Raw genomic sequence first — 26495 nt, forward strand, 5'->3', positions numbered from 1 at the left:
GTTCTGTCCCATGGGCTCCTGCCCTCCTTGGCCAGCTTTTTCCTTCCCCAGCCTCGTGGCCGCACAACTGATTTGCTTCCTGCATGCCCCACTTTCCGTTTGGCCTGGCAGAAACTCAGGCTGATCGTGCCAACTGATTAAAATGACATTCTTGGTCTTAAGATCATCACAGCTACAAACAATTAATCTAAAATTACTTTATTTCTAGCCTCTTTTTTTTCCAATACCTGCGATTCCTCCAAATTTTGTATGATTTAAGGATCAGTTTAGCGTCATAATCCAGTCCTGCCTTCTGAAAATCACCGGTCCAGGTACCCCTGGGACCTTCTCCTCGAGAGCGTAGGAAAGCCCAAATAATTACCGTCTAAACGTGCTGACTGACCCAGTTGTGAAACTGTCTAATCCACACTTCTGTAGGTGCCCTGAGAATTGGGACCCTATTAAATGTTTTTTTACTCACAGCTACAGAAAATCCCCTGCATCCCATTCAGCTGTGCCCTCAACACAGCGGGAAATCAACCTGATCTGTTACGATTTGTCTTCGGCAGACCCAGCTAGCCTCCTGTCCTCCACGCTGGTTTTCCTCTAGGTGCACAGAAACTGATGGCTTCATCAATTGTTCTAACAGCTCGTCAAAAAGGCCCCGTCTGCCCTGTCCTCCCCATGTTCTCTTCAAAGTAGGTAACAGGCTTCCTTTTTGCTAGGCATCTGGGTCTTCAGCTTCTGCTGCTGGTCTGATGTGGGGTAATATCCCCTTACCCAGAGCATTGTATTTAACTGCTGAGAGTTGCAGGATTTCATGGAGGGGGCAGAGTGAACTTGTTTCAGGAGCTCTGCCAAAGGAGCAGGGCTGATGGGGAGCCTAGAGGTTTCCTCTATGGTTTCCAGACTCATCCTGGTCCCGTCATGTCTTCCTGAACAGGATCCCTTTGCGAACAATTCTTTCCAGCTTCTGCCTGGTTTTCTAATCCCTCTCTCTATCTGTGGGATTGCATTAAAGCAAATCCTTCTCGGTGGGGAATGACATGCAGGAGCCATTTTCCTTTTCAGCCTTCTTTTCATCTCTCTTTGCTCCCATTAAATGGGTGAGCAGAAACTTCCCCAAGCCGTTCTCTTGGCTCCTTTATGCTTAGCAATCTTGTTCTCACCCCTTTGACGTGCTTTGCTAATGCACTGCTTCACTTCTCTGGCTCTGCCTCTGTGCTGCTCTTTCCTGCTAATCCCAAAGAAAAAAATCTCGCTTTCTTCTCCCATTCCCTTTTCAAAGAAGCTTTCAAAGGCCTGCAATACTGCAGCCACATTGTGGTGGAAGGTGGTGTGCGGAGTGTTTTTTATCAATTGGGCTTTCTGGCCCGTAGTGCTGCCTTTGAGAGGACCTAAAGGAAGGAAGTTAGGAAGTTTTCTAACACTTTTTTTTCAGTTTCTTTGAAACCCTGAGGATGTCATTTGAGGTCCACGCTGCTTTGATAGAATGAATGATGTGGATGTGAAGGAATATGTGGAAAGAGATTCAGCATCTTTCCAAAACGCTCTGTCTGCAGTTAGGTTTCAGCGGAGTCTCAAAATAGTCTGATTAGGGATTGATTTCTGCAGGGGAAATTACACTAATTTGACTTTTAATTAGATATAGTAGTCAGCGTAAACCTCCTCCCATTGTACAAATCTCTTAAGAGCTGCTCGTTGATTGGAAACCGGTTTAATTGGTGGGGCTTGCTACAAAACAGGAGTATCTGTACAGTGTTACACCAGTCGAGCTATAATGACACAAAACTAGAACTGATTTATGTTTTACTCCCATAGTTAATGCCCCTGATTCATTCATCCTTTCCTTTGCTCCTTGTTCTCCAGGTGATGCATTTCGTGCATTTCCAATTTCTTTGAAGTCAATGGGATAAATGTGATCCAAGCTGCTAATGGGGAGAAAAGAAATTTAAAAGCTCTTCAGCGTGCTCTGTACAGAAGCAAGAGAGGACACGCTCTGCCTTTATTTCCTTGCAGGATAAATGTTAAACTCTGGGTTTACTTTCTGAGGCTTGTACAAGCCTCTCTGAAGAGTTCTGGTAGCTTCCATGCTGGCAGCCGTGCCCGGGCTGCCTGCTGCACCAGGAGCTGGGAGGACTCCTGGGGTGTAGCCTCGCAAATAGAGCAGCTCAGCCAGACTGCAGGAAGTGTCTGAAGTTTCTCCTTCTACAGGCAGACACCTCCCCGTGTCACTGTCTGCTCTTCCCAAAAGAGAAATGAGCTCCAGCTCCCTGTGCTGAGGATAACTCAATTTAACTCTCATTTGAACTATTCTTACCTTTTGAGCTGGTCAGCTCAGAGCTGCTTGCTATCTTGGAGCAAAAAATAAAAACATAAAAATGCTGGGCAGAGATGTACAGAAATGTCAGGGTCATCTCGTGTTGTTATGCCCACTCCTCTCCCAAACTTCTGTTCAAGCAGATCGAAGCCCACCTACACCGCTCTTGACCAAAGTTTGTGAGTAAGCTCCTCTTGAAACCTGGAGCTATCTTTAAGTGAAAACAGCTCCACACTGGCCCAAGCTAATCTGTTTCATTGCTTCCCGACCCACAGGGTTAAAAGAATTTCCTCTTTTCCGTGTATATCTTTTGTCTTAAATTAAGCTGAGCGTTTCTTGCCCCATCCCTGGGGAGTCAGAGAAATATTACTCACTGTTCTCTTCCTGACCTCATTTTACATACTGCCGAGTGTTTGCTGTATTCCCCCTAACCCTCCTCTTTGCAAATTAAACAATTTTAATTTCTTGTGCTCTGCCCCATAGCTGCAATTTCTGCTAAGCCTGTGCTCTCATCGTTTGTCACTCCAGCTTCCCTTTCTGGGCTTGCAGAGACTGCTGCCTTCTCCGTCTTAGAGACCAGTATGTGTATACGAATTGAGTGGGACCAGATCCTATGAGCAGGGCTCCCATTTCCTGGTGGGGAGACCACCCAGCGCAGACCTGTCTTCTGGAGACCTAGATCTTGAAGAAGCCATCTTTAAGTCCAGACCCCTTTGCTAGCTTGCTCACGTTGCTAGGGTCGGTGCAGTGGGTTTTATTGGGGTTCATTTCCCAACTTTCCCTTTTAATCTTCCATGTTTTGTTTCCCACTCTTTAACGCATTCAGCCTTTTGGGGAGCTTTCTGCCCTTCCCTCCAGGGCAGCAGGTGGGACCCTCAACAGCATAAACACTGCTAACTTCTTTTCCAGACCCCAGTGTTTGGATTCCTCATTCTACTTTTTAAAAGCACTGGGGTATGAATTAAATAAAAGCACAAAACACTAACCAGGTCATCAACAACCTTATTATCACAGGCTCTGGGTCTCTGGGAGCTGTAATCCCGTTGTTTGGATGAGCTTGTGTCAGTTTTGCTCCCCGTCACTGCTGCACAGGCGCTGCCACAGACGATGTTTGACTCTGTTTTCTCATTGCTGAGTGCAGCTGAGACTGAGCCCAGGCTGGGGCTGGCACGTTCGGCCAGCAAGTCTGCGGGCACGCAGCGGGAAGCGAAGCTGCTCTGCCACGGGTCTGCCCACCTCTTCCTCGCAGGCTGTGTGGGTGACCACAAGTCAGACATCATTAAGGGATAAAGATGCTTCTTCAGCGACAGCCTGTGATCCAACATCGAGGGTAGGGCACGCAGCACAGAATACGGACAGCTGGCTCCAAACCCATGGTTTCCTGCCAGCTTGGGCTGTAATTTGTGTTTACAGCACAGTAGCGTGTCCTCTCTCCTTTCCTTGACTCGGTATCTTTGGCTCTATGGGTTCTGGAGCAGGACAGGCCATGGCACTGCAGCCATCCAGAAGAATGCTGGTTGGCGCTCACAGAAAATGCTCTTCCAGCTGCAGCCTGGAAGTGCTTGATTTCCCTGTACTTTGCCCACAAACAGGGAACGCATCAGGTCTTGCTAGCTCATGCATCCAAGCAGAGCATCCTCTCCCATCCCTTTCTTACTTTGAATTTTCTATCCTTCCTCGGATATCACTTTAAACACTCTTGTCATCCCAGAAAGCAGCTAATCTTCAGGGATATCTTGCCAAGGTGGAGTCTCAGTACAGAACTTTTCAGAGCTGTACCAGCATGCAGAACAGCTCATGCTGAGCGCAGAGGTCAGCAGTGTCAGCAGTGCCGTACCCACCGGGAGCCAAGACGAGTCCCTCAGCTAAACCATCTTGTTTTGTCTCTGTCAGGTGCGGTCCATCAGCATCAACGTGAGGAAGAACCTTGCTTTCAACACGCTGAGCCAGGAGCTCCTGCTGAAGGAATTCTCTACGATCTCCTGAAGCAGGGGAGCAGCAGCTGCGCAGGGCTGACCAGAGATGGGCCTGTCTCGCAGGGACACCGCGGATCCGCGGCTGATCGCCCCTCGCCTTTCACCTGCAGAACAGACTGCATTTCTTCCAGGGGAGAGCCTTGCTGCTGTGTGTTTGATCCCAAAGGCATGTGTTTCAACAGGACTGTGGCTGAGAAGAGGTGATCGGCATGTGGAGGAGGAGGAAGCAATTCTGTAAGGTGCCACGGGGGTGGGCAGCTGTTTCTGTCACGTAGCAATGGGAGATTCCCTCCGCAGCCTCAGGGAAGATGCACTGGAAACCTTCGTAGCAGAGGTGGGGAGAGCTCACAACCAAAGTAATAAAATGGGTCCAGCTGTGTGAGGCAGCTCAGGGTTGAGGTTGTCGTCTGTTCCACAGGAGAGCTCTGACCCCAGGCAAGGGCTGCTCTTTTTGAGCAGCCTGGATCAACCCTCCCTCCACCCTGTAGGTCAAATCCGTTGCCATCCCACTGGGAGTTTTGGGAGGATATAAACCAGATTCCCAAGAGAGCGTACCCTGATCGCTGCTGGTTTCAGATGTCAGAAAGTGTTGTTTGAACCAAGCCATCAAATTACTGAAGAAGGAGAAATTTCCAGCTTACCAGTCCGGCTTGTTGGTCTGGCCTGAGCCGGTATGCAAGGGTGTACGTTATCGAAGTGAGCCATCTGCAACAGACCACCTCTGGTTGGTGCACCCTTGCTCATCTCATCTCTGCTGTTTCTAAGGTTGAGGGAAACTTTTACATATTCCACTTCCATGGGGCAGAGGACAGGCTGGCTCCCACCCACCCACGTTCCCCTTGTTGCCCATCAGAGACTGCATTGTGACAATCTTCCTCTTCCTCACAGGAATGTCTGCCTTGCAGGTCTGCAAGTGCCTGGTGATGTTCACGAGCTAAAAAGTCCCCAGTTTTTCCCTCGTGTGTAGCTTGCTGGTACTGCATTTAAAAGAGGAGTAGTTACTTCACTTTCTAGCTTGTCCTTCTGTCTTCACTGCGCGACTCACCACAAACTTCCTAAGGAAGAGCTCCAGGATGATGCTCCGGGGTCACAGGGAGACCTTTCTGCTCAAGAGCCAGCGTTTCAGAGGTGCCTGTGTCAGATAGAGTCTGTTTTGGGTGCTGTGTCAGGCTGCCAACTCAGGAACATGCAGCACAAACACCTTCTCCCTGCTCATGCGTTTTCAGCTCCTGGCAGTGTATGGTAGGACGTGGCCTGACTTGGCGGGTTGAACTAGGGAAGTTATTTACATCCCAGATCCGCTTTTTTTCCTAGAAAACATGGGGGGAAAAAAAAAGTGCCTAGTCCTGCTCGTAGCCTCATAGGTCGGAGTAGTGTGAGTGGTGTCCTGCTCATTCTCTGCCAGTTCTAGGCAATGTTTGTTCATGCTAACATCTGCTAATCAGTTCAGTGTTTCATCTTTACCTGCCATGAGCATGGGAAACTGAAAGCTGTGTCCTTGGCTGCCCACTGGTCTCAGGACCTGATGCAGAGCGTGTGTTTTCCTTGGGAGTGCTGGCTTCTCCCAGCTGAGGACGTTTTGCCTCAGCACAGACTGTTTGGCTTTCATCAGCAAAGGCAGACACGTACGTGCTTTCCTGCCAGGTGAGTGCGTGTCAGAGGGATGGTGCCTGGGAGAAGCAGGCTCCGCGAAGTCGCTCAGCTCAAGAACAGGTCCGGGCATGTGGGAGGGGGCCGTTTCTCCAGTGACAAACAAGTAGAAATAGTTGCAGTACGTGGTGCTGTAGTCTGTAGTGTGTTCGAGAAGCTCTTGCTTGCACCATCTCCTCTCCAGGGGGTAAACTTCCTCCGCAAGGGGGCTCCAGTTCCTCCAGTACAGCCCCAGCATCGCCGCTGTTGGAGTATCGAGTTGACCAGCTCGAGGTAGGACTCGGAGTCCCGTGCCTCCTTTTCTCTGATCCTGTCCAGACCGAGACTAGACGGGCAGCTGAGAGCCGGGGATGAGCCTGGCTCTGCCTCCGCAGCCTTTGGGATTCTCAGCTTTTCACTCTGGGCTCAGCTGCCCAAGGACTCATCTCCCCACGCTGCTCCCTTGCCGGGATGAACTGGCGCACCTGGGCTGTGACCGGGAGCACCTCCTCGGGTCGGCCGAGCTGGGGCAGGCTGTCACGCACGTCCTCTTGTCACGCTGTCACCAAACCAAGCGCTGTAAATGGATGTACATACAGATCTAGAGCTCAATAAATAGCAGAGCCCTGCCTGTCCAGCGTGTGCAGCGTCTGTCCTTCACCGAGGGGAGAGTCGGGTAGTTACGGGGGGTGGCCCTGTCCCCGTGTGGTGGCATGGTGGCAACTTAAGGGGCTGCTTGTGGTGCCTCTCAGCAGCGCCTCCTCCTTGTTCCGGGCTGCAGGTGTCTGGCAGCCAGAAGCCAGCACTCATCAGCCTCCTCCAAGCCCCTGTTGCTGCCATTAAGGCAAACGTAAGGCCGAGAGCCTGTGGGTGTGAAGGAGGAACGCAGGGACCTACCTGAGCACAGTGTGACACTCTCCCTGCTGCCAGAGTCAGCAAACTCCTCCTCACAGGTTTTGCAACAGATTTGCATGTTTTGGTAATCATCGTAATACTGCTTGTCTTTTGAGGCCAGCTTGAGCTGAGTAGAGAGCCATTTAACTCCAGCATTCAGCCTCAGGACGTGGATCGTGACCCCAAACTTTCCTGTATCTGATCTGAGCAGTTTGAGTGTGTTTTATTATATCTAATTCATAACCCAGTCTATTATTGGAAGAGCTGTTTCTGAGGCTTGGGGAGTGTGGGGAGAAATCAGATTCCTGCCTTTAAATTAGGCAGCCGCTGCAGGGAGACAAATATTTTACAAAATAATGACCAAATTCTGGAGGAGAAAAATTGAGTTTGAGCTCAACTTTGGAGGGAGTTATTAAAAATTGATTTGCAAGTGCCACTGTGATTTTTGGGATCAACTCCTCTTTCCTAGCTCTTTAAAAGCCCCGTTCTTCACCCAAAGTGAGAGAGAGGCAGCTCTTCAGGATGCCAGGTGTCCCCAGCCTGCTTGGTGGGTTGCTGGAGGAGGCACCTTGGGCGCAGGGTGCCAAATGGGAGGCTGCTGGGGGCGTCAGCTCCTTGGCTGTGGTCTGCAGGTAAGGTTTCCAGCTGGCTCTTGGCACTTGCAAGCAGCTCTCCGTCTAGGTGTCCGCACCGATACCTCGTGGGCATTTATCCTCATCTCCTACCCTCTGGGCTCCGTTTTCTGCTTTGGTGCTTGTTGGGATGAGCAAGTGCCCACAGCCTGGCCGTGCTGGGTGGGGTTGTACTGGGCGGAGGTTTTGTGCTGGGGGAGGTGGTGGGGTTTGGGCAGATGGGCCCCTGCGGTAACCTGGAAGGAAAGTGGAAACGCTCGGCGTTGGGAGCTGCAGGCATCCAAGCAGGCAGGGTAAGCTGGCCTCTTCCCCCAGAACTTGCACTAGGAGCTAATTAATGCCTTTGCTGACATTTTCAGGGGGTGAGCAGCCGCCAAAGTAAATCATGAATGGAAACCTGGGCCAGGAGGCTGGAGAAAGGCTGTTACGAAGCCTGTGGGACCTGCCCTTCGTGCTGGTCAGAGCTTGCTGTAGGGGAGCTCACGAGGACACATGTGGATGACCCCAAGTAATTAGGATGGGGAATATCACTGCATACTTGCTTCACTTCTCTTGTTAAAGGATCTTTAGGCTACCTTTGGCAGGTGCTCGGGGCTGTGGACTTGGATGCACCAGACGTGATGCAGGACCTGCAGCTCCTGCCCAGGCGACCTCCTGCCTCCTCTCACCAGAACGGGGCCCTCCGCAGCCCCCGCACCGCAGTGTGACCCCGAGGGACAGGCATCAGGCCCTGGCCCTGCGGGAGCAGCCCCCGCGGCTCCTCGCCACGCTCCTCTCACCCAACTTGGCTGCTGGAGCCCGGGCCGGGTGCTGCTCTGCGGCCTCTGCTCTGCCGTGCCGTCCCTCCAGGGCTAATTGAATCATGTGGCTGGAAATTGAATTCAATTGAAAAGATTAAACGAGCCAGGCTTGCCGCTCGCTGCAGCGCAGCTCCCAGCCTTGCCAGCCTGCTGCCAGAGGCTGGGAGCTCCCGGGAGTCCCGCGGGGGCACGGAGGGGATGGGGAGGCTGCGGGGTGCTGGACACCCCCGGGGCTGTGCTCTCCTCCAGCTCTGCTCTGACGGATGAGCTCTCACCCCTTCCCCTGCCACCTGCAGCCTGGCCGAGTGCCAGGACCCACGGGTCACCCTGCTCCAGCCATGCACAGGTTGGGTTTTTGCTCTTTTCCTCTCTGAAGCAATTAGTGACTAATTAACCAGAGCCCCCCCCGGCTCCGGGGTTCAGCTAGGGCCCTCGTGGCGGTGTGTGGGGGCGAGGGCGCTCCGGTGACCGGTGGCTGTGCCCTGCTCAGCGGTGACGCTGCCTTCTGACGTGCTCTGTGGTGCTGGGAGGGCTCCTACACCTCAGGGCCTCTCTGAGTCGGGGGATGCTCCTCTCCAAACCCTGCTCTCTAAAACAGCCTGCGCTCAGATCGTGCATCCGCCGTGCAGAAGTGGCAGGGAAACACACTCAGGGTGGGCGCGGAGCCCCCGCAGCCCACCCAGCAGCGGGGCCAGACCCTTGCTGGGGCCTCCCTCCTTGCTGGCAGCCTGAGCAGGGCAGCTGAGGGGCTGGCGAGGGTGCAGAGCGTGCGCAACCCTCTCTCCCTCCCCCATGCCCAGATCTCTCACACCTGCTGGTTTGCGTGTTACAGATGAGGCTCCCTTTCTCCTGCGGTGTTCCTGCCTGCGAGGCTCCCCCAGCAGCTTGCAGGCGTCTGTTTATCCTCAAGATCCGCAGCTGAAATTCCCCCTGGATCCGAGTCTCGCAGCAGCACGAGGTGCTCCCCCCTTGGAGCCAGGCAGCTTCGCAGGGCTGCAAGCTTCCTCTGCTCAAGCTGTGTCCTCGGTAACGCCCTGGGGGGCACCAGGTACTTGTGCAGGAGGCAAAGCTGGCTGAAGGAGCTCCCGTTTCTGCCCTTCGCTCTTGGAGCTTCTGGCGGGGGAGCAGAGCTGCCCCTCGCTGCTGAGCATAAGCTGCAGCCCAGAGGCGACCGCAGCCAAAATAAGATTGATGGCACGTGCTGGGAGCACGGCCCGAGGACGGCTATCAGTGGCCATGGCTTTAAAATACTGTTAACAGGGGATAAGTCCCCATGATTTAGAGCGCTCAGCAATTACATCTCTGTTTGAAATTTCCTAACGATAGGATCAGACTCCGAGTCCTGCTTGCTTTTTCAGTAGAATTAATAGGACTGGAGATACGCAATTAGGCGATGCCAAGGCTGGGAGGGCGGATCGATGCCTTGTGGTTACCTAATGAAGTGTTAAATTACGTCTTTCCCTGGCCCCCTGCACCGGCCTGGGCTGCGAGGGGATGGGTGCTGCCAGCTTCTGCCATACACGCGCTCATCCTTTAAATCCCCTACACCCCCTGCCCTTTGTGCCGCATGGGCAGCTCCTGCAGGACCCCTGGATCCAGCCACCACCCCGGTGCTGACAGAAAGCCACCCGTCCTCCTTGTTCCCCAGCCCTGGAGGTCGCAGGACGGCTCCTGCCCGCCCGGAGCTGCTGGGTGCTGCGGTGGTGGACGGAGCCAGCAGGGCTGCGTCGGGCACGCGAGCGTCTGTGGGAGCCTCGGACGCTGCCCTGGTGATCTTCCTGATTTTCTGCATCTGCGAGGTGTCCACAAAGGATGCTCTCTGCCTGACTTTGCCACCGTGTCCATCCCCGGCCAGATGCGTTTGCTGAGGTATCTGCGCCCAGCACAGCCGCAGCGGGGCCGCTGCCTGCACCCACTGGGGACAGACTCGCTCCTGCAGCGGTTTGGGGGCTGCTCCCCGCCCGGACCCACGGATCCCCATCCCGCTCCCCATCCCCACGCCATGGTACCCGCCGAACCGCCCGCCTTTCCCCCCTCTCCCCAGCCTGGCAAAGCATCTCACGCTCGCCTGCAGGAGCACTTAGCTGGGATAAAAATAGCCGCGTTTGCCTCCCGACGGACCGGGGATGGCAGAAGGTGAAAACTTCCCCGTGCAGCTCCGCCAGGCCTGGCACGGCCGCAGCGGGACGGGCCCGAGGGTGCTGGAGGCGAGGTGGGTGAGCCCTGGTGAGCCCCCGCAGCCCCCCCTGCCCCAGCACCTCCCCAGGACACAGCCAGTCCCTGGGGCTGCTGGTGGATGTAGCTGGGGATGCGATGGAGCAGGGAGCAGCAGGCAAGTATAGATGAGCCCAGCGGTGTGGGGGTCTCCAGGGGGTCCCTGGGGTGGCCGGGGTCCTGCTCCGCCTGGGCTCAGCAGAGGGGCGTTGGCAGGGCTGTCCCAGGAGCTTCTTTCTCTCCAGCCAGGCTGGTGCACGCCGGCTCCGTGGCTGGGCCGTGGGGAGGGAACGTGTTTCCCCAGCCCTTCTCCGAGCATTTCTCCGCTGCGCTTTCTTCGCTAAATGGCTCTTATTTTTAGATCCAGGCAGTTGCTAAGCATCGCTGCCTCACTAAGGCGGCTTCTTTCATGGCTTGACACCAAAGCACGCTGACAACACGCCGCCGCGTGAGCGCCGGCCCTCCCTCCTCGCTGCTCTGGATTCCCTTTCTGTCCTGCGGCTCCCGTGGGCCAGCAGGGCTGGCACGGGTGCAGGGAGTGGGATGGGACGGGACGGGACGGGGTGCCCTGCCTGCCCCCAGCCCCTGCTCCCCTCCATCTCCCTGTGCTTCCTCCCTGGGATGAAGGATGCCAAACGCCGGCAGCCCCCAAAACGCACCCAGGCCCTGTGGCACGGTGCGAGCACGGGCAGCGCGGTGCCGTGGGGACTTGCAGCAGTCTGTGTCCCCCCGGCCCCCGTCGTGCGCAGATGGCAGCAGATCAGCGGGGGCAGCAGCGGCACCGCCGGCACCCAGCACCAGATGTGGCCGTGGGGCTGCGAGCCCTGCTCCTGGCAGCACCCAGCACCTGGGAGGCACCTGCCCCCCGTGTGCTGCCCCTGCACCCCCTTCCGTGGGGCTGAGAGGGGGAACCCTGCCGTGACCGTGCGTGGGAAACTCGTGCTGGGGGTGGGGGTGGCATGGGGGGCTGCTCCCGCCTTTGGGTGCAAACAGAAGGACTTGGGGCGCCCTCGTTGTGCCTTTGCTGCAGTTTGGCTGCCGCACGGCCCCTCTGCCTCTAACCAGTTCCCAGCCCACTTTCTCCTCCAGACAGCAGCCTCCCCAGCCTGGGCTTCACCTTCCTGGGGAGGGGGGTGAAGACCCCCATGGGGGGTCCCAAGAAGCAGGGTTTGGGGTGCCCTCACCTCCCTGCAGCGGGGGCCTGCGCTCCTCCTGCTGCCCTGTGCCTTCTCCATCCTGGTCCCCTTCTCCATCCCTATCCCCATCCCTTTTTCCATCCCCATCCCTCCTGGTCCCCTTCCCCATCTCCTGTCCCCATCCCCTTCCCCAACCCCGTCCCCGACCCCCAGACCATCCCCAGAGCCCCCCAGACAGCCAGATTTATCCCTCCGCGGGTCTCCCCTTCCCTCTTCGACCCCCCCAGGGCACAGCCCACCGGCCGAGACGCGACCCCCCCTCACCCCCTACACACACCCCCCCCCACCTCCCCGGGCCGTGCCTCAGTTTCCCCGCGGCGGCGGCGGCGGGGCCGGGCCGGCGGCTCCCGGGAGGAGGCGGGGAAGGACGGGAGGGAGGGGGCGGCCGTGCCCAGCCCCGGCGGCGGCGGCGGCGCGCTCCTGCGAGCCGTGCCGAGCCGTGCCGAGCCGTGCCCAGCTCCCGGCTCCGCTGGCCCCTTCCCGCAGCCGCCGGGAGCGGCGGGGCGGGGGGAGGCGGCGGCGGCGGCGGCGGCCCCCGGGGGGTCCCCCCCCTCCCCCTGCCCGGCGGCGGAGCCCGTGCGCCCCGTCGCGGATCCCCCCCCCCCCCCCCCGACCCCGGCCAAGAAGATGCGGAGCAAAGGCAGGAAGGAGAGCCTGTCCGACTCCCGAGACCTGGACGGCTCCTACGACCAGCTGACGGGTGAGTGCAGCCCCCGGGGAAGGTGCAGCAGCCGCTCGGGGACCGCAACCCCCCCCCCCGGGTCCCCCCCCCGGCCCCCGTTCCCAGCCCGCTTCCAGCCCCGGCTGAGCCCCGGCCCCCCCCCCCCCCCGCTTCGCCGCACAGCTTCGCCCCGGGGGGTGGAGGGTGGCGGCGACCCCCGTGCTGGAGCAGGGTGACGGCCCCCGTCCTGGGTGCCCCAGGGGAGGGTCTCGGCCCCTCGGAGGGAAAGCGTTTGTCCCCACGGCGTGCTGGGCTGCTTGGAGCCCTTTTGGCTGCCCCCGAGCCCACGTCGCCGCCCGGGACAGCAGGGTTTGGTGCCGGGCCCTCTCCAAAATGCCCCGGACGCCCTGGGGTGGCACAGCAGCACCCCAGCAGCAGGGTCCCCCCAGGGACAGAGGTGTCCCCCACCCAGCAAAGCCCCCGGCAGCTCCGCAGCCCGCTCTCTCCTCCACCGGGCACCCAGCGCTCCCCGGGGAGGAGCGCAGCCTCCCGCTGGGGCAGAGCACCTCTGCCCCTGAGCTGGGGCGGCTGTGGGGCAGGGAGAGGCTGAACATGACCCATCCACAACCCTACAGCGTCCCCCCCTCACCCTCTGCCCCCAGCAGGGAATTGCCCGGCTTCCCACGCGGCCCCGCAACATCCCTGCCTCGCACCTTGTGCCCTGCTGTCCGGTAGCCGGGCTGGAGCTGTGGCTCCCCTCCTTCCCCACGTGCTCTCCACGGATCCGGCCGAGCCCCATCCCCTCGTAGGGTGCCAGCAGCTGGGAAATGGGGCAGCAGTTTTCCCCCCTTGCTTTCGGGGCCCACGGCGGAGCCCAGCCTCTCCGTGGCCGGTGCAGTCGGGTGCCCTCGTGCCGCAGGCAGCGGGTGTGCGCACAGGCAGGTCCCCGTCCCCGTCCCCGTGGTGCTTTTCTGGCCGTGCTCTGCTGCGGGTTTCAGGCTTTGCTTCGGGGTGGCAAGGAGGCAGTGGCAGCAGGGCAGGACCCCCGCTCCGCTTTTCCGAGCAGCTCCGCGCATGGGAGATGCCGCTCGCTGCCTGCACGAACGTGCTGCAGGGAAGATATTTTTGAGCTGTGTAGGAACTTGGAACCCACACACAACTTTCGGTTTCTCCGGTAACTTTAAAATGCCCATATGGGTTTAAATCAAACCGAGGTTAAAAATAAATTCCCGTCTCTCCGAGACCTTTTTACGCCTGGGTTTGCCTCCCGAGCAAGGCGTGCAGCAGAGACCTGGGCAGGGGAGAGCCGTGCCCGCTGCAACGGGGCTGCTGGGGAGCAGGGCTGGAAGCATCTGTCCCATTTCACAGTGTGGGAAGCTGAGGCATGGGGAAGGCACACGCCACCCACGTGCCATCGCTGTCCGGTCCCCCTGTGGTGGCTTTTTGGTGCTGGCTGAACGCGTCGAGGCTGTCCCTGCCTGTAGAGAAAAGTTGTTTTTCTCCCAGAAAGAGCGTAGAAGTGATGCAGGCAGGAGAGGGGACGCAGCCTGAGCTTTGGGCAGGGTTTAATAGCTCAAGCCCCTGCCTGCTACCGTGGCCTGGGCTCTCCTGGTTCCCCCCAGGGATGCAGGGAGGATTCCCTGGGGCTGTAGCAAAGCCCCAGGGCGGAGGTGGCAGCCCCAGCGTGGGCTTAGTGTCCCCCTGGTGTTTGGTGTCTCAGCCCTGTTCGGGGACCAGAATGAGCACTCTGGGGTTTTCCTGCAGCCCCCTGCTCCGGCAGGGTCCGGGGACATCTGCAATGCGAGCCGTGAACCGAGATGATTTGATGTCAGACCTGACACGAGATGTCCCCACGGCAGCTCCAGCGGCTGCTGCTGCCGCAGACAGGGCCAGCAGCTGGTCTCCAGCGCTCCCCAAAACAGGGGCGAGGGGGACAAGGCCCCCATTTATGCACGAATGCAGAAGGGCTAGAAATACAAGCAGGAGAGGAGCTAAGGGCAAGAAGGGCCCCCAGCTGCAGAAACCCCCAGCGGCTCACGGGGATTTTTATTTTAGATCTCAAGAGCTGCTGGAAACCCGGCTGCACCGACAGCTCTCCCCTGCCATGAACCAGCAGCATCTCGGTGCCCCGGTGCCGGTCGGAGCGGCGGTGGCAGCGCGGGAGCTGCACGTGGCCGTGTGTGTGAGAGGCCAGGGCAGGCGGGCAAGCGGTGGGGAGAGGGGGCTCAGCGGGGGCCATGCGCCCGCCGGGGCGTTAAGGAGAGAAACGCTTAAGGCTCCGCCGGTAGGAAATTAAAGCGGTCCATTTCGGGGATAGTTAGATGACGCCAGCGAGAAATAAAAGCCATCCATAAATTACATTATTCCTCCGGCCCTCTAATGACAGGAGCGATTAGCGCGCGAGCAGAGCCCCGAGCCCGTGTCTTGGGACTGCTCCGGCCATGGCTCTCGGTGCAGGAGAGATGGGACCCGAGTGCCGCCCTGCCCTGAGGACCGGAGGTAAATTCCCCGAGGAATAGGGGGGTCCCGGAGGGGGCTCTTCCTCCTGGCTGCCCCTCCGGGGGCAGCAGGGACGGGCGGCCCTGGGTTCCACGTCACCCCGTGGGGCGAGCCTTTCCCTGCCGTGTCCTGCGAGCGGGACAGCAGGCACCAGCGTGGGGTCTACACCGGGCACCCTGCAGCGGGTCAGACCCCTCAGCTGCTTGGTGGAAGGGCGAGGGATTCACCTCCAGGGCGGCTGGACCCACAGGGGCGGGCAGGAGGTTTGGTTTTCCTCCCTGCTTTTTTCCCTCCCGTAGCGTTTCGGGGCCCCGAGCAACAGCTTTGCTCCACCCCGAAGGCAGCCGCAGCGCTAGCAGTGGGTGAGCAATTGCTATAGAGACCATCCGCAGGGCTTTGGGATCCTGCTGCCTCCCGGGGCGCCGCGGGTAGGTGGGCACTCCAGAGCTCCCGCTCTTCTCCCAGCCCCTGCGAGATGAGAAGTGCATGTCCCGGCACAGCAGCCGGGTGGTGAATGACCGAGGGTCTTTTAAGGCATCTCCCCGGTGCTTGTAGGCGAGGGGAGATGGGGCTGAGCTGCAAAAGCCGCTGGTGGTGCCCCTGCTGCAGGGGGGCTCCCGCTGACGGGCAGATGTAGGGCTGCTCCTGCAGCTGGTGGCCCCGTTGTGGCATCTTGCAGCCCGTGCTTGTCCAGACGGGAGGGAAATCTCTGCAAGCTTTCCACAGCCTAAGACTCACACCTGCAAGGGGGATAGCGTCAGCTCTGGTGTCCCGCTTAGTGTTGTGTAGGGGGTGCTGGGACAGCCGGGCTGGGAGCGAGGGCAGGATGCGAGCGTGCGTGGCAGGTCGTGTGCCGTGCCTGTGTGCGTGCTGGGGTCCCGGGATGGGGACGGGATAGGGAGAGCATCTGAGAGCACCTCAAAGCTCCTTTTCTTGCCCGTTTGCCAGCACACGAGCACCCTGGGTGCGCAGCCGCCCCGCTCTGCCCTGCCCACACGTGCCGGCTGCCTGCAGCCCCCTGGCCAGCAGCAGCACACGAGGGTCGTGCCCTGCTCCTTGCACAAGCACCGATGTCCTTCCCCGTGGGATCCGAGCCTGCTGCCCGTCCCCTGCTGCCCCCCAGCCCACCTCCTCCCCCTGCTGCTGCCGCCCCCCGTGCCCACCCCTCCGCTTGCCACTGCTGCTCCGCTGCCTGGCGGTGAGGCTGGGCTGGAAGCCGGGCTGTCCCCAGAGCCAGGTGCCTGATGTCCCCGGGAAATCCTTGGTTGGGGTGGGGAACGGCGAGAAATGGGCTCCCAGTGGGGTGGGGGCTCCCGTGGGGTCCCCTTGTGCCCAACATCCCTGCAGATGCTGCACCTTCCCAGGGCGACGGGAGCGTTGCCTGACTGCCTCGTCTGTCTGCTGCCTCCCTCCCTCCGGCGTCTGTCCTCCCATGCCTCGGCCCTCTTTGCTGTCCTGGCTTGTTCGCAGCTCCTCCACGCCGAGGGATTGCCTCTCAGGGGGCTTGGTGGCCTTTCCTAAATGGAGGCCGAGCTCCTGGGGGGCTCTGCCGGCGGGGAGGTGGGATGGTGACCCCCAGCAGCCGGGGCAGAGGCGGGCACCGGGGGCGATGCTGGATTTTGCTGGTGGAGGGGCCGGGACCGAGGCTTCGGCAGCTGCCGCTGAATCCCCGCAGCCAGAGGCAGGTCGGGGGCCGTGGGGAATTCGTGGCCCAGGATTAATTGGCAGGAAGTTCGTCGCCTTGGTCGGCAGCTGATTGCCGCAGATGCCGCTGCACAATTCATGGGCGGTCGCCACTTCGGCCAAGGTGTGCGGGTCCTGCCCCACGTGGCCGGAGACGCCGTGCGGGGGGATTTGCTCATGCCTCGTGGTGCGGGACGCGATGAGGGTCCACCACGGGCTGTGCCAGGTCCACACGGAGCAGAGCCTCCTGCCTTTGCCTCGTGATTCGGGCACCAGGCAGTGGCACCAGCCCGCAGGACGGCAGAGACCCCGTTAGCGGAGCCGCCCCCCCCTCCCTCCCTCGCTGGCTCTGCTCATTAGCGGTGTTTTCATTAGGAGAAGTGGTTTGGTTTCGTTTAAGCCAAATTGCTGTGCTTGGGAGATGATAAATCCATCTGCTGGCAAATCGCTCTCCCGCCGCCGGCACGGATCCCGGCCCCGGGCTTTAATCGTGCCGCAGATGAATGAGCCTCCAGCGAAATGAATCTCCCTGCCCTGCCCGGGGGGGGGCTGAGCGGGCAGCCCCGACGCCACGGTGAGGGGCTCCAGCTTGGGCTGGGGGGATCAAAATCCTCTGCTATGGGGTTGCTGAGCCCCCAGGGTGGGTTTTGCTTGCAATCAGCTCGTTTGGAGACAGCCCAGCAGGATGGGAGACGGGTGCAGGGGGGCTGCCTCGTTCACCATAAGCTGCTGGGGGACAGGGGGTCAGCACCTGAATTTTGTGTCTCTGAATTCTGGTCTCTCCAAATGTTTCCCCTCTGGTGTGGGCAGGGTGAGCCGCCTGGGGACGCTCACGGTGCCGTAGGTATGCGGGGCTGTGCGTGCACCTCCCGGGCTCATCTCCGTCTGCCCCTCGATCCAACCCCAGCCCCATTTTGGCAGGAGCTGCCCAGTTCCTGGACCTGCCGGGTCAGGAATCGCTAGGTCAGGCAGCCAGCGCTGGCACCGCTGCTGCAGCTCGGTGTCCTGTCCGTGCTGCTCCTGCTCCCCCATTTGGGGACATCGGGGCTGGGCTGGATGTGGCGGTGTGGCCGCCTGCAGGCAGAGGGTGCTCGGGGGAGCAGAGGAGAGAGGGCAGGGTGGTTTTGGCCGGGATACCCCATGCCACGTCCCCTCGGCCCCATTGCAAGATGGCAAGATGATGAGAGACTGGCAGGACCCCTCCCTGATCCTCCCTGGGGCAGAATGAGGCATCCTGCTCCTGTCTCCCTTACCTGCCCCATCCCATCCCCAAACCAAGCACCCGTGGGTGCTCCCCAGACCCCGCAGGAGCCGGGGAGACCCTCACCTGCTCTCGCCCGGTCGCTGCAGACATCCAAACGGCAGCAGGGTGAGACGAGAGGCGGCCCGCTCCCTAACGAGATGAGGCGGATGAGCTGCTGCTCCTGGCCCCTTTGGATAATTGCTTCTTCCTAGATTGCGTTTTGAAAAATCGCGTCTCTTACAGAAAGCCCCCGGAGCAATAATCCACCCAGCCCTCCGTCACCACAGGATTCCCCCTGGGGCCCTTGGTGGCGGTTTGCTGACCCCCTCTGCGTGTCCCCTGCTTGTCCCCTGGTGTCCCCACGAGGTGTGTGGCCAGGCTGGCCGGTCCTTGATGGCTCTCGAGTCGCTCCAGGAGGAAATCCTGATGGGTTTTTAATGGCGTGATTTAGCAAAGGCTGGACGGGTCTTCCCAGAGGGGAGGGAGCAAGGAGAGGGCCAGGCTGGGCCGGACTCCCCGTGCCAGTTGTGCTCGGCTGTCCCTTCGTCCCCACGCTCCTGCCCTACAGACCGTGGTGAGCAGCTGCCCATCCTGGTGTGCTCGGGGGGCACGCAGGTGGGCACAGCACCCCCAGCTCTGCGCTCACCTGCGGGGACCTCAGAGGGACAGACGCTGGTGCTGGGTTTTGGGGTCACACACGGGGCTCACGCGGCGCGGCGAGGGGTGCCGTGGCACGCTGTGGCTGACCCCGGTGTCCCTCGGGGACACCCCATCCCTCTGCCGGGCGCTGACACCAGCCCTCGGGCACCTCCTTGTCCCCCTGGAGACGCCGCCGCAGCGGCAGAGCCCAGCCCTGCACCACCAGTGCTGACCTGAGCACATTTCCCCGGCGCGTCTCCCCTCGGCGGTGCGAAGTGAGTCACTGCCGGGCTCCAGGAATCACTCATGTCATTTCCCCCTCTGCCGCAAAGTCATTAATGCGAGCGGAATAATTCGTTGCGTAACTCGGAGGCTGGGCGCGAGCGCTGCTCTGGGGGTGACGCCTGCCCCCCGGGGTCAGGATGGGAGCAGACAGCGAGGTGCCACCGTCCCCTGGGACCGTCCCGGCCCCGCTGGGGTCACGGTGCCACGGGCGCACGGTGCCAGCAGCGATGCCGGCAGCTCCCCGGGAGGTTTTCCCAAAAGGGCCGAGTCCTGCCCGGAGCTCGGCGGGGTGAGATGTTTGGCATTGCCTCGGCGCCTGCTCTTCCCCGTGTGGCTCCTGCAAGGGGCTCCGTGGGGACAAGGAGTGTCCCCCCCCATGGTTTTGGATTGCGTGCTGCTGCCCCCGGGGAGCCCTTGCTGGAGATGCTCTCCCTGGTAGGATCAGGTCCCCCTCTGGGCAGGGAAATTCTTCGGTCCCTAAAATGCTCATAGAGGGTGCCCCCCTGCCCCTCCCAGGGTGAATTTCCTTCTACCCCACGCTCAGCCAGGCATTAATCTGAGGATGCTGGGATGGGAGATGGGGAGCCTGAGTGGGCTGCGCTGAGAGCAGGAGGACTGAGCGCCGGGAAGGGACGTGGCTGGGGGCTGCACGGGGGCCAGCGGTGTGGGACAGGCAGGAGGGAGGTGGCCGTGTCCCAGCAGTCCCCCGGGAGGGATTGGGGCAGGGAGGGAGGTGGTGACGTCCAGTATTTAAAAGCGACCCGTTGGAAACCCCACATCTCACTGGGGTCGGGATGCCCAAGGGGCACGGGGAGCCCCCAGCCCCGAGACACCGCGCGTCTCCCTCCCCGCTGTTTGTTTCCTCAGCCCGCCCTGCTGTAATTACAGCCCGCTGTCACTCTCCCGTAATACGTCTTCGCTTTTATCACTGCTTAATTAAATAACCGTGGGGAAGCAAGGGGCTGTTAACCCCTCGTTTGCTGGCACGGACAACCCCGTAGCGCTGGGGAGGTGGCTCGGGGCTGGCAGAGGGGGACGGGGAGGGCTGCTGGGGGGGCGCAGCCGAACAAGGGTACCCCAGTGTCTGTGCTAGTGAAGAAGTGTTGGTATTTGTTGTTCGGGTCAGAGGGGGTGTTTCAGCGGGGCAGCTGATCACAGTCGTTGGACGCTGGAGAACTCACGGGGTGAAAAAGGTGCAGGTGGGCGCGTGCTGTGGTGTGGGAAGGGTCCACGGGCTGGGGAGCTGGCAGACTTCTCCGAAATCCTGGGAGCCACCTCTGGCCACAATTAGCTGCTCCTAACGAGACATTGGGCTTGGAAATGCTAAATCTGGGGATGGCGAGATTTTGGGGATGCCTTGTGGCAGGGTGCTGTGGGGCGGAGGGGTTCGCAGCTGAGCGGGGAGAGGAGAGCAGGGGGCGACCTGCAGTTTTGGGGTGCCGATGCCTCTCCTCCTCCCGGCGCAGGAGCTGAGCGCTGCCAAGCCCTCATCCCAGATTTGCAGCCCCGACTTCGCGGCTTTGCACAGATCAAAGCCTGGGGGGCATCTCTCATCTCGGCTTACCTGGGCCCTGCCTGCCCCCTGGCCCGGAGCGCGGGGGGATTTGGAGGCAGCGCTGGCAGCCGGAGGCTGCTGGCTAATTATAGCGGAGCCTCTCGCTCCGTGGGAACCACGGCAAATCGTCCCTCGAGCCCAGGCAGCGATGGTACAAATCTGCTGCTAATTAGACTTGAAAGTCCTCCCGTGAGCTCAGGCGCGGGATGGATATTTGATTATTAACATATTTATTTCGGAGCCTCTCGGCAGGTCTGGCACCGGGAGGCTGCGCTCTCCCCGGGCACGCTCGTTCCTATCAGGGGCGTTTGGGGGCTCCTGGGGACGGGGTGGCTGCTCGGCCCCGTCTGCTTCTTTTTGGGGTGTCCCAGCAAGGTGCGTGCTGTGGGGACGGGGACGGTGCTGGAGCAGAGGGGTTTGCTCTGTCATTGCGGATCTGCTGTCTGGGGGGCCCAAGGGGAGCCCCCATTTATTTTAGGGGCTGTCTGGCTGTGCCTCTGCTCCCTCCTGGTGCTGATCCATCGCTCACCTGGCCGTGGGGCTGGGAGCTCCTGACCCTCATGATGAGGTTGGAAACCAGGAACGTGGTTTTCTCACTGGGGCTGGAGAGAGCTGAGCACCGCGGCCCAACACCGTTCTGCCTGCCACGGCCCCCCCCGGGAGAGCATCCCTCCCCCCGGCGGAGGCAGGCAAACAGAGACCGTAGCACCGCTTCTGAAACAACCCAAAATAGCTTTCCTGTCCCCAAAACGTCAGTTTAACATGGCATACGCTGGGGGCCCCCCCCGGGGCTTGCAGCAGGCTGAGCGCGTGCCCTGGAGGTGCCCTGTGGCTGGGGGGCCGAGCCTGCCCTTGGGGCAGGAGCGGGCAGGGGGCGAGGGTCGGCGTGGGGGGCGTCAACCACAAGTGTTTGGGGTTGGGGCTGGAGAAAGCCACCCCTGGATCCCCCCCCCAGGCGGGTTGTCACCCATCGGGGGTGTCAGGCCAGCGGGGGGGCTGCTGGTGTGGGGAGATCAAGGGGGAAAAGCCATCTCCAGCGTCCCTCCCTGCTGCATCTCCCCCGCGGGCAGGGACAGCGATGGGGACGGGGAGCAGGCCCCTTGTCGCAGCACCGGGGTTATTCATAGCAGCAAACACTCCCTGTGCCTTCAAGCCGAGTCCGTTTGGGGGAGATCCCTGCTTTTTGAAGGACGTTTCCCCTCCTGGGGATCCCTGGGGCACCTTATCTTGCTCTCCCAGCTGTGCAGCCGCTGCGTGCCGGAGCTCCCGGTGCTCGCAGCCTGGCTCCGGCTGCACCGAGGGGGCCACGCTGCCAGCCCGTGGACACCCCCGGGACCCACGTGCCTGGGAGGCGAGGTGACATCCCTGGCACCTCTGTCCCCGCCGTCCCCACCTCCCGTCACCCCGCCGAGCTGGCGCTGATTGCACGGAAATGAGCCCGGTGCCGTCTCTCGTTTATCGGAGCACGACCTGTGCATAATTGCACGGGGCTTGTCGGTTTTGTCTCTGTCGCCCTGTTTTGGAGCTGGGTGCTGAGTGTGGTGGGGTGGGAGGGGAGCCCGACGCACAGCTGCCCTCCTGGGGCAGGTTTGGGGGCAGGGGGAGCTGTAACAAGGCGCTGCTCCCATCCCTGTGGCCAAGCTGAGATTTATTTATTTTTTCCCGTTCGGTTCAGGTGAGGTTTGGAGCGTGCAGGGAAGCTTGGCCAGGCTCTGGGGGCATGGGAAGTGTGGGGGTTCTGTGCTGGGGATGGAAAACCCTGCTGACCCCCGTGGGGTGCTGTGGGCATGCAGCTGGGTTGGTTTGCATCCAAGGGGCAAAAAGATGCTGGCCCCACTGCTGCTGTTTTGGGATTAGGAGATGCTGCGGCTGTGCTCTTTGGAGGGTCTCGGGGTGGTCTAGGGGTGCACCCGTGGCTGGGGGCGATGGAGCCAGCCTGCCCCGTCCCCTCCTCCCCGGGTGCGATGAATTATTCACGCCCCGCAGGCGGGGGTGCCGCAGCCCGCCAGTGCGCTGCGGAGCACAGAGAGCTTTTCTGTGTAAATCCTTGAAATATTTAGCAGAACTGACTTAAAAATACAGCCTGGGAGGAGTCTTGGTGTAACCTGGGGGCTGGGACGGGAGCAGTTCAGCTCCCGTGGGCCGGCGACGGGTGTGATGGATGCCCCGGCGTGGTGCTCAGGGGGGGGCTTTGGCTCGAGATGCTGGTGGAGCTGGTGTCTGTCTGTCCAACCGCCCATCTTTGGGTCTTTCTGGACACGTCCCCGTCCCCAGCCCCGTGCCACCAGTGCCGGGCTGCTGCCCACCTCCCGCTGCGTGCCAGCCACAGGCAGGATGGCAGCTGGGGCCAGCAGCTTTGGGGCCGGGCTCCTTCCCTGGCAGCGCCTCCCCGAGCAGCCGGATCGCGCCACATGCATTTTTTAACAAGCTCCACCAGCTGGGAACGAGCCGAGCTGTCACGGCAGGTCGCTGATCGAAGCCAGACGTGCTGTGGCAGCCCGCGGGAGGGTGGCCCTGCACGCCACCCCTCTGCATCGGCACGGCCGCGTTACGGGGGCATTTACCCTGGCACAGCGTCTCAGGATCCAGCAGCATCGCGGGCTGTACGTGTGCTCACCCCACACCCCTGGGGGCGGCGGGATGTCTGCCCCACTCCGTGCCGCGCTCAGCTTCCTCCTGTCCCCGTTGCATCCCCAGAGCGGGGGACAGGGCCACCAAAGGGCCCCTGCAGCTCGTGGTGCACGATTTCCTCTGCGAGCACCTGCTGAACCCCCGGGCTGTGACAGCGCATCCCATGTCAGATGCGCTGCAAATCCTGCCTGCTAATAGCTATGCAAATTACCTCATTAGCTGCCTTATTTATTTCCTCCGGCACCGTGTTTTCGGCACTTCCCTGCATCCCGGAGGCTGCAGGTCCCCGGGGCTGGGAGGAGGAAGGAGGCAGCGTGACCAGGGCTGGTGGGACCCCCCGACGTGGTGCTGATGGGGACCAGGGGCTCGCGTCGTGCCCGTCCTCATCCCTTTTGCCCCAGTTCTGGGGTGGGTCTTGCCGAGCCCCCTCTCCTCCAGTCTGGGGTGCTTGTGGCCCTCCGTCCTCCCCCAAAAAGGTGATGCTGGATTTAGACCCCTGAGCACCAGCTTTCAGCGCTGGGATAGGGATGTCCATGTCCCAGCGTGCCCGTGCCCACGCTGGGTGGCTGTCTGCCACCTGAGAGCATTTTCCAGGGGTGTTCACATGCCCACGGCACGGTGACAGTGGGACGGGCATTGCACGGGCACGAGGGACCCCGTACAAGCGCCAGCCCTACGTACCTTGCCCCAGCCACCCCATGGGCTTGTCTGTGCCGTGCCGAGCCGCCTGCCAGCGCTGTGTCTGCTCCCCCCGCTGCCGTTTACCTTTGATTTCCCCCCTCTTTTTGCGGCTGTGCCAATGAATATTTCATGGCGGGGAAGCAGCACAAATTCCCCCGGCTGCTCCCTGCCCCCAGCGCTCTCCTGGCAGCCCCCAGCCCCATGGCCATGGGGTTGATGGCTGCGAGGAGCCAGCTCAGGGCTTGGGGGACCAGGGCAGGGAGGAGGGTGAGGACTGTGGTGGGTGTCCCCTCCCCGACAGAGCTGTCACTGTCCCTGCAGGGGACTGCCAGCGCCGTAGCGGCCGTATATCCATGCACACACGGCTTTCGCCCTCCACGTGCATCCTTGCACTGCCTTGCTCAGGTGGCCACGCTTGCCTGCCTGCTCTGACACATCTGTACACGTCCCCCGCTGTCCCCCGTGTGCCACCGGCCACCGGAACGAGCCATGTCCCCAGCTCACCTCCCCGTGGCCGTGCCGCCTGTTCTGCGCTGTGTGGGGGCTCCTCTTAGCGTCAGGCAGCAGCAGCAGCACGGTGCCACCGCATGGCCTTTGTCACCCCAAGGGGTTTGTCACCCCTCGGGCTTTGTCACCCCATGGGCTTTGTCACCCCTCGGGGCTTGTCACCGCACAGGTGGCACGGGGAGGGGACAGTCCCCGGGCTCGGCCCAGGGGGTCCCTGCAAGCTTCTGCCTGCTGTCATTGCACGAGGCCCCCCTGGAGAGCCGAGGGCTGAACCGGAGGGGTGATGCTCTTTGGGAATCCATCTCCAGTTCCAGACTGGTTGTAGCACCCAAGGGTGCTGGTGGGGCAGCCAGGGCTGGGGGGTGACATCGGTGCCGGGCTCTTCTCCCCAGCCGTGTCCCCGAGGCCACCGTGGGTGCTCTGTGCATGTGGCTGGGGGGGGACCTATCCCACATGGACATCGGGGTGCGCAGGATGCTGCTGGCATCTCCCACCTGCCCCGGACCTGCTCCCAGGGAGCAGGGCGGTGGGTTTGGGATTTATCTGCCGACTTTGCTGCTCTCGTGTCCTGTGGGCTCTGGCACCCTCCTGTGGCTGTTTGCCACCTCTCCGGTGTCCCACGGGTTTTTTGGGTGCTGGACCAGGCTGCGTTGTGCCGGCTGCTCAGTGATGCGGTGAGGCCGTCTCCCTCCCCCTGGGTCTGCAGGATTTGGCCCCTGGGGGACTGGGCACTGCTGGAAGCCCAAATTGCTGAGCTTTTGGCTGACAGGGGTAGGATGCCCCTTCTTTTGGGGAGCAGGGCGTGAGGTTACCCCATGCCAACCCTGGGGGGGGCTCCTGCCCTGTCCCTTGGGGCTCCCGGCTGGGACATCTGTGGGGCACTCTGGCTGTGCCTGGCCGGATCGTGCCCGCACACCCTTTCCATCTCCGAGGGAGCAGAAGCTATAATTTCCATCACGTCCATTTTTCTTCACTTCCTCCCCCATTAATAAGAGATGAAGCTCATGAGATAATAGAGCCTGGATGGATGCGGAGCTGCGATCCTGCTGGCACGGGGTGTGGAAGCGATGTGGAGCAGGAACCGCAGCTGGGAAAATGGGACTCGGGGAAGGGACGTGCTTGCCAGTAGGCACCGAGCATCTCGGGCTGGCTCTGGGAGCCGGGAAATCCCACCGCTGCCACGCGCCAGACTCTCTCCTGGCTCTGACATACCGCGCAAACTAGCAGCTCGCTGCCAGGCTGAGCTTTGGAGCGAGCAGCTCCGAGTCCAGGCAGTGTGGGAGCCTGAATCCTCTTCCTCTCATCCTTGTACCTCCTCTCCTTCCCTGTGTGGAGCCTGCTGGAGGTGGGCGGTTGGTACCTGGAGATGCAGGATGCTCGCTGTGCCGGACAGATGATACTTGGGGATGCAGGATGCTCGCTGTGCCGGACAGATGATGCCCGGGGATGCAGGATGCTCTCAGCACTTGGTAGCAGGAGCGGAGGGCTGATGCCCAAGGATGCAGGCTGCTCTCGGCGCCGGGCGGTTGATGCCCAGGGATGCAGGATGCTGTCCGTGTCGGCTCCCCTCCGCAAGGAGCATCCTTCCCTGCTCTTGGAGAGAGGCGGCCCCGGGATGCAGCAGTGCCTCATTGGCCAGCGGGACCTGTGGAGCCTGCGGGTTGCCATACCAACCTGCCTCGGCTCCCGGGGCGTGAAGTGCCGGGTCCAGCTGCTGCCAAGGGGCGGACCACGAGCCGGGGGCAAGCAGGGGCTCTGCCAGCCGGGAGGTGCCCGCCTGCCTCTCCCGGAGGCTCCCCAGCCCCAAGCATCCCCCCCGGCCGCTGCTCCCCACCTCTCCCCGCACCCTTTTTTTTGCAGAGGGGGCAGCGGGCTGGCACGGCTCTAGAGGGGGGGTCTCACCCTGGCACCCCGCTGACTGCCCTGCAGCCGGCGGTGAGATTTGGTGCACCTCAACCCGGGGAGAGCCATCCCCGGCGGCACCTCGGCTGGCAGCCCGGCCTCACGGGACCATCCCGGCACAAAACTTCCCGGCCGCCTGCCTGCCGCCCGGGAGCAGGGCCCGGAGGCTGCCGCGCTGCCGCTGCCCTCCCCGCAGGGCCGCTGCACCCACCGCTGATGCCCACGGGCTCGCTGCGGGCGAGGAAGGCTCTGTCTCGCCCCGGGCATCGCCGGGTGCTCGGAGGAGCCGGGGGCTGTTCGGTGGTTGGGTTTGGGGGGGGTTGCGGCCGGGTCCCTCCCCAGCGCTGCGAGCTGGAGCCATGAGCCACTGCCAGCAGCGCTGCAAGAGGCAGCTGGGCCGGGTGATCCGCTTCTTCTACCAGTTCGTCACCGGGACCCTCTCCCAAGGTAGGTGCCGCCCTGGGGGCAGGGGGCTCTGTGCTGCGGGAGGGGGGCTCCGTGGGGCCGTGTCTGCGGGGTTATTTGGGGAGGGGGGGGGCGTTTGGGTGCTGAGACATTCAGCCCCGGGC

At 61.3% G+C, this 26495-nt stretch overlaps 2 protein-coding genes and 1 long non-coding RNA gene across 7 annotated transcripts in view; 2 read left to right on the forward strand and 1 right to left on the reverse strand.

The window, feature by feature from the left end:
- Positions 1 to 6539, forward strand: part of ARMH3 (armadillo like helical domain containing 3) — a 120850-nt gene extending 114311 nt beyond the window's left edge. For both annotated transcript variants that reach the window (XM_080596808.1, XM_080596809.1), the window contains exon 26: positions 4193 to 6539. In XM_080596808.1, the coding sequence (XP_080452934.1) occupies positions 4193 to 4285 (93 nt within the window). In that variant the 3' untranslated portion in view covers positions 4286 to 6539. The remainder of the gene's footprint in view (positions 1 to 4192) is intronic.
- On the reverse strand, positions 5867 to 11785 carry LOC308197035. The gene is made up of 2 exons (XR_013952531.1): positions 9042 to 11785; positions 5867 to 8298 (listed from the first exon to the last, which is right to left on the reverse strand). It is a non-coding gene; the product is annotated as an uncharacterized lncRNA (long non-coding RNA).
- A 230-nt stretch (positions 11786 to 12015) lies between these two features.
- KCNIP2 (potassium voltage-gated channel interacting protein 2) overlaps positions 12016 to 26495 on the forward strand; it is a 32748-nt gene continuing 18268 nt past the window's right edge. Inside the window, exon 1 of one of the 4 annotated variants that reach the window (XM_080597368.1) lies at positions 12016 to 12340. In XM_080597368.1, the coding sequence (XP_080453494.1) occupies positions 12268 to 12340 (73 nt within the window). In that variant the 5' untranslated portion in view covers positions 12016 to 12267. Of the gene's footprint in view, positions 12341 to 19122; positions 26374 to 26495 lie in introns of those variants that run through there. The other 3 variants (XM_080597372.1, XM_080597367.1, XM_080597371.1) reach the window with 3 other exon arrangements.

The sequence above is a fragment of the Anser brachyrhynchus genome, assembly GCF_964034855.1.
Source record: "Anser brachyrhynchus genome assembly, chromosome: 6".
Taxonomy (NCBI): Eukaryota; Metazoa; Chordata; class Aves; order Anseriformes; family Anatidae; genus Anser; species Anser brachyrhynchus.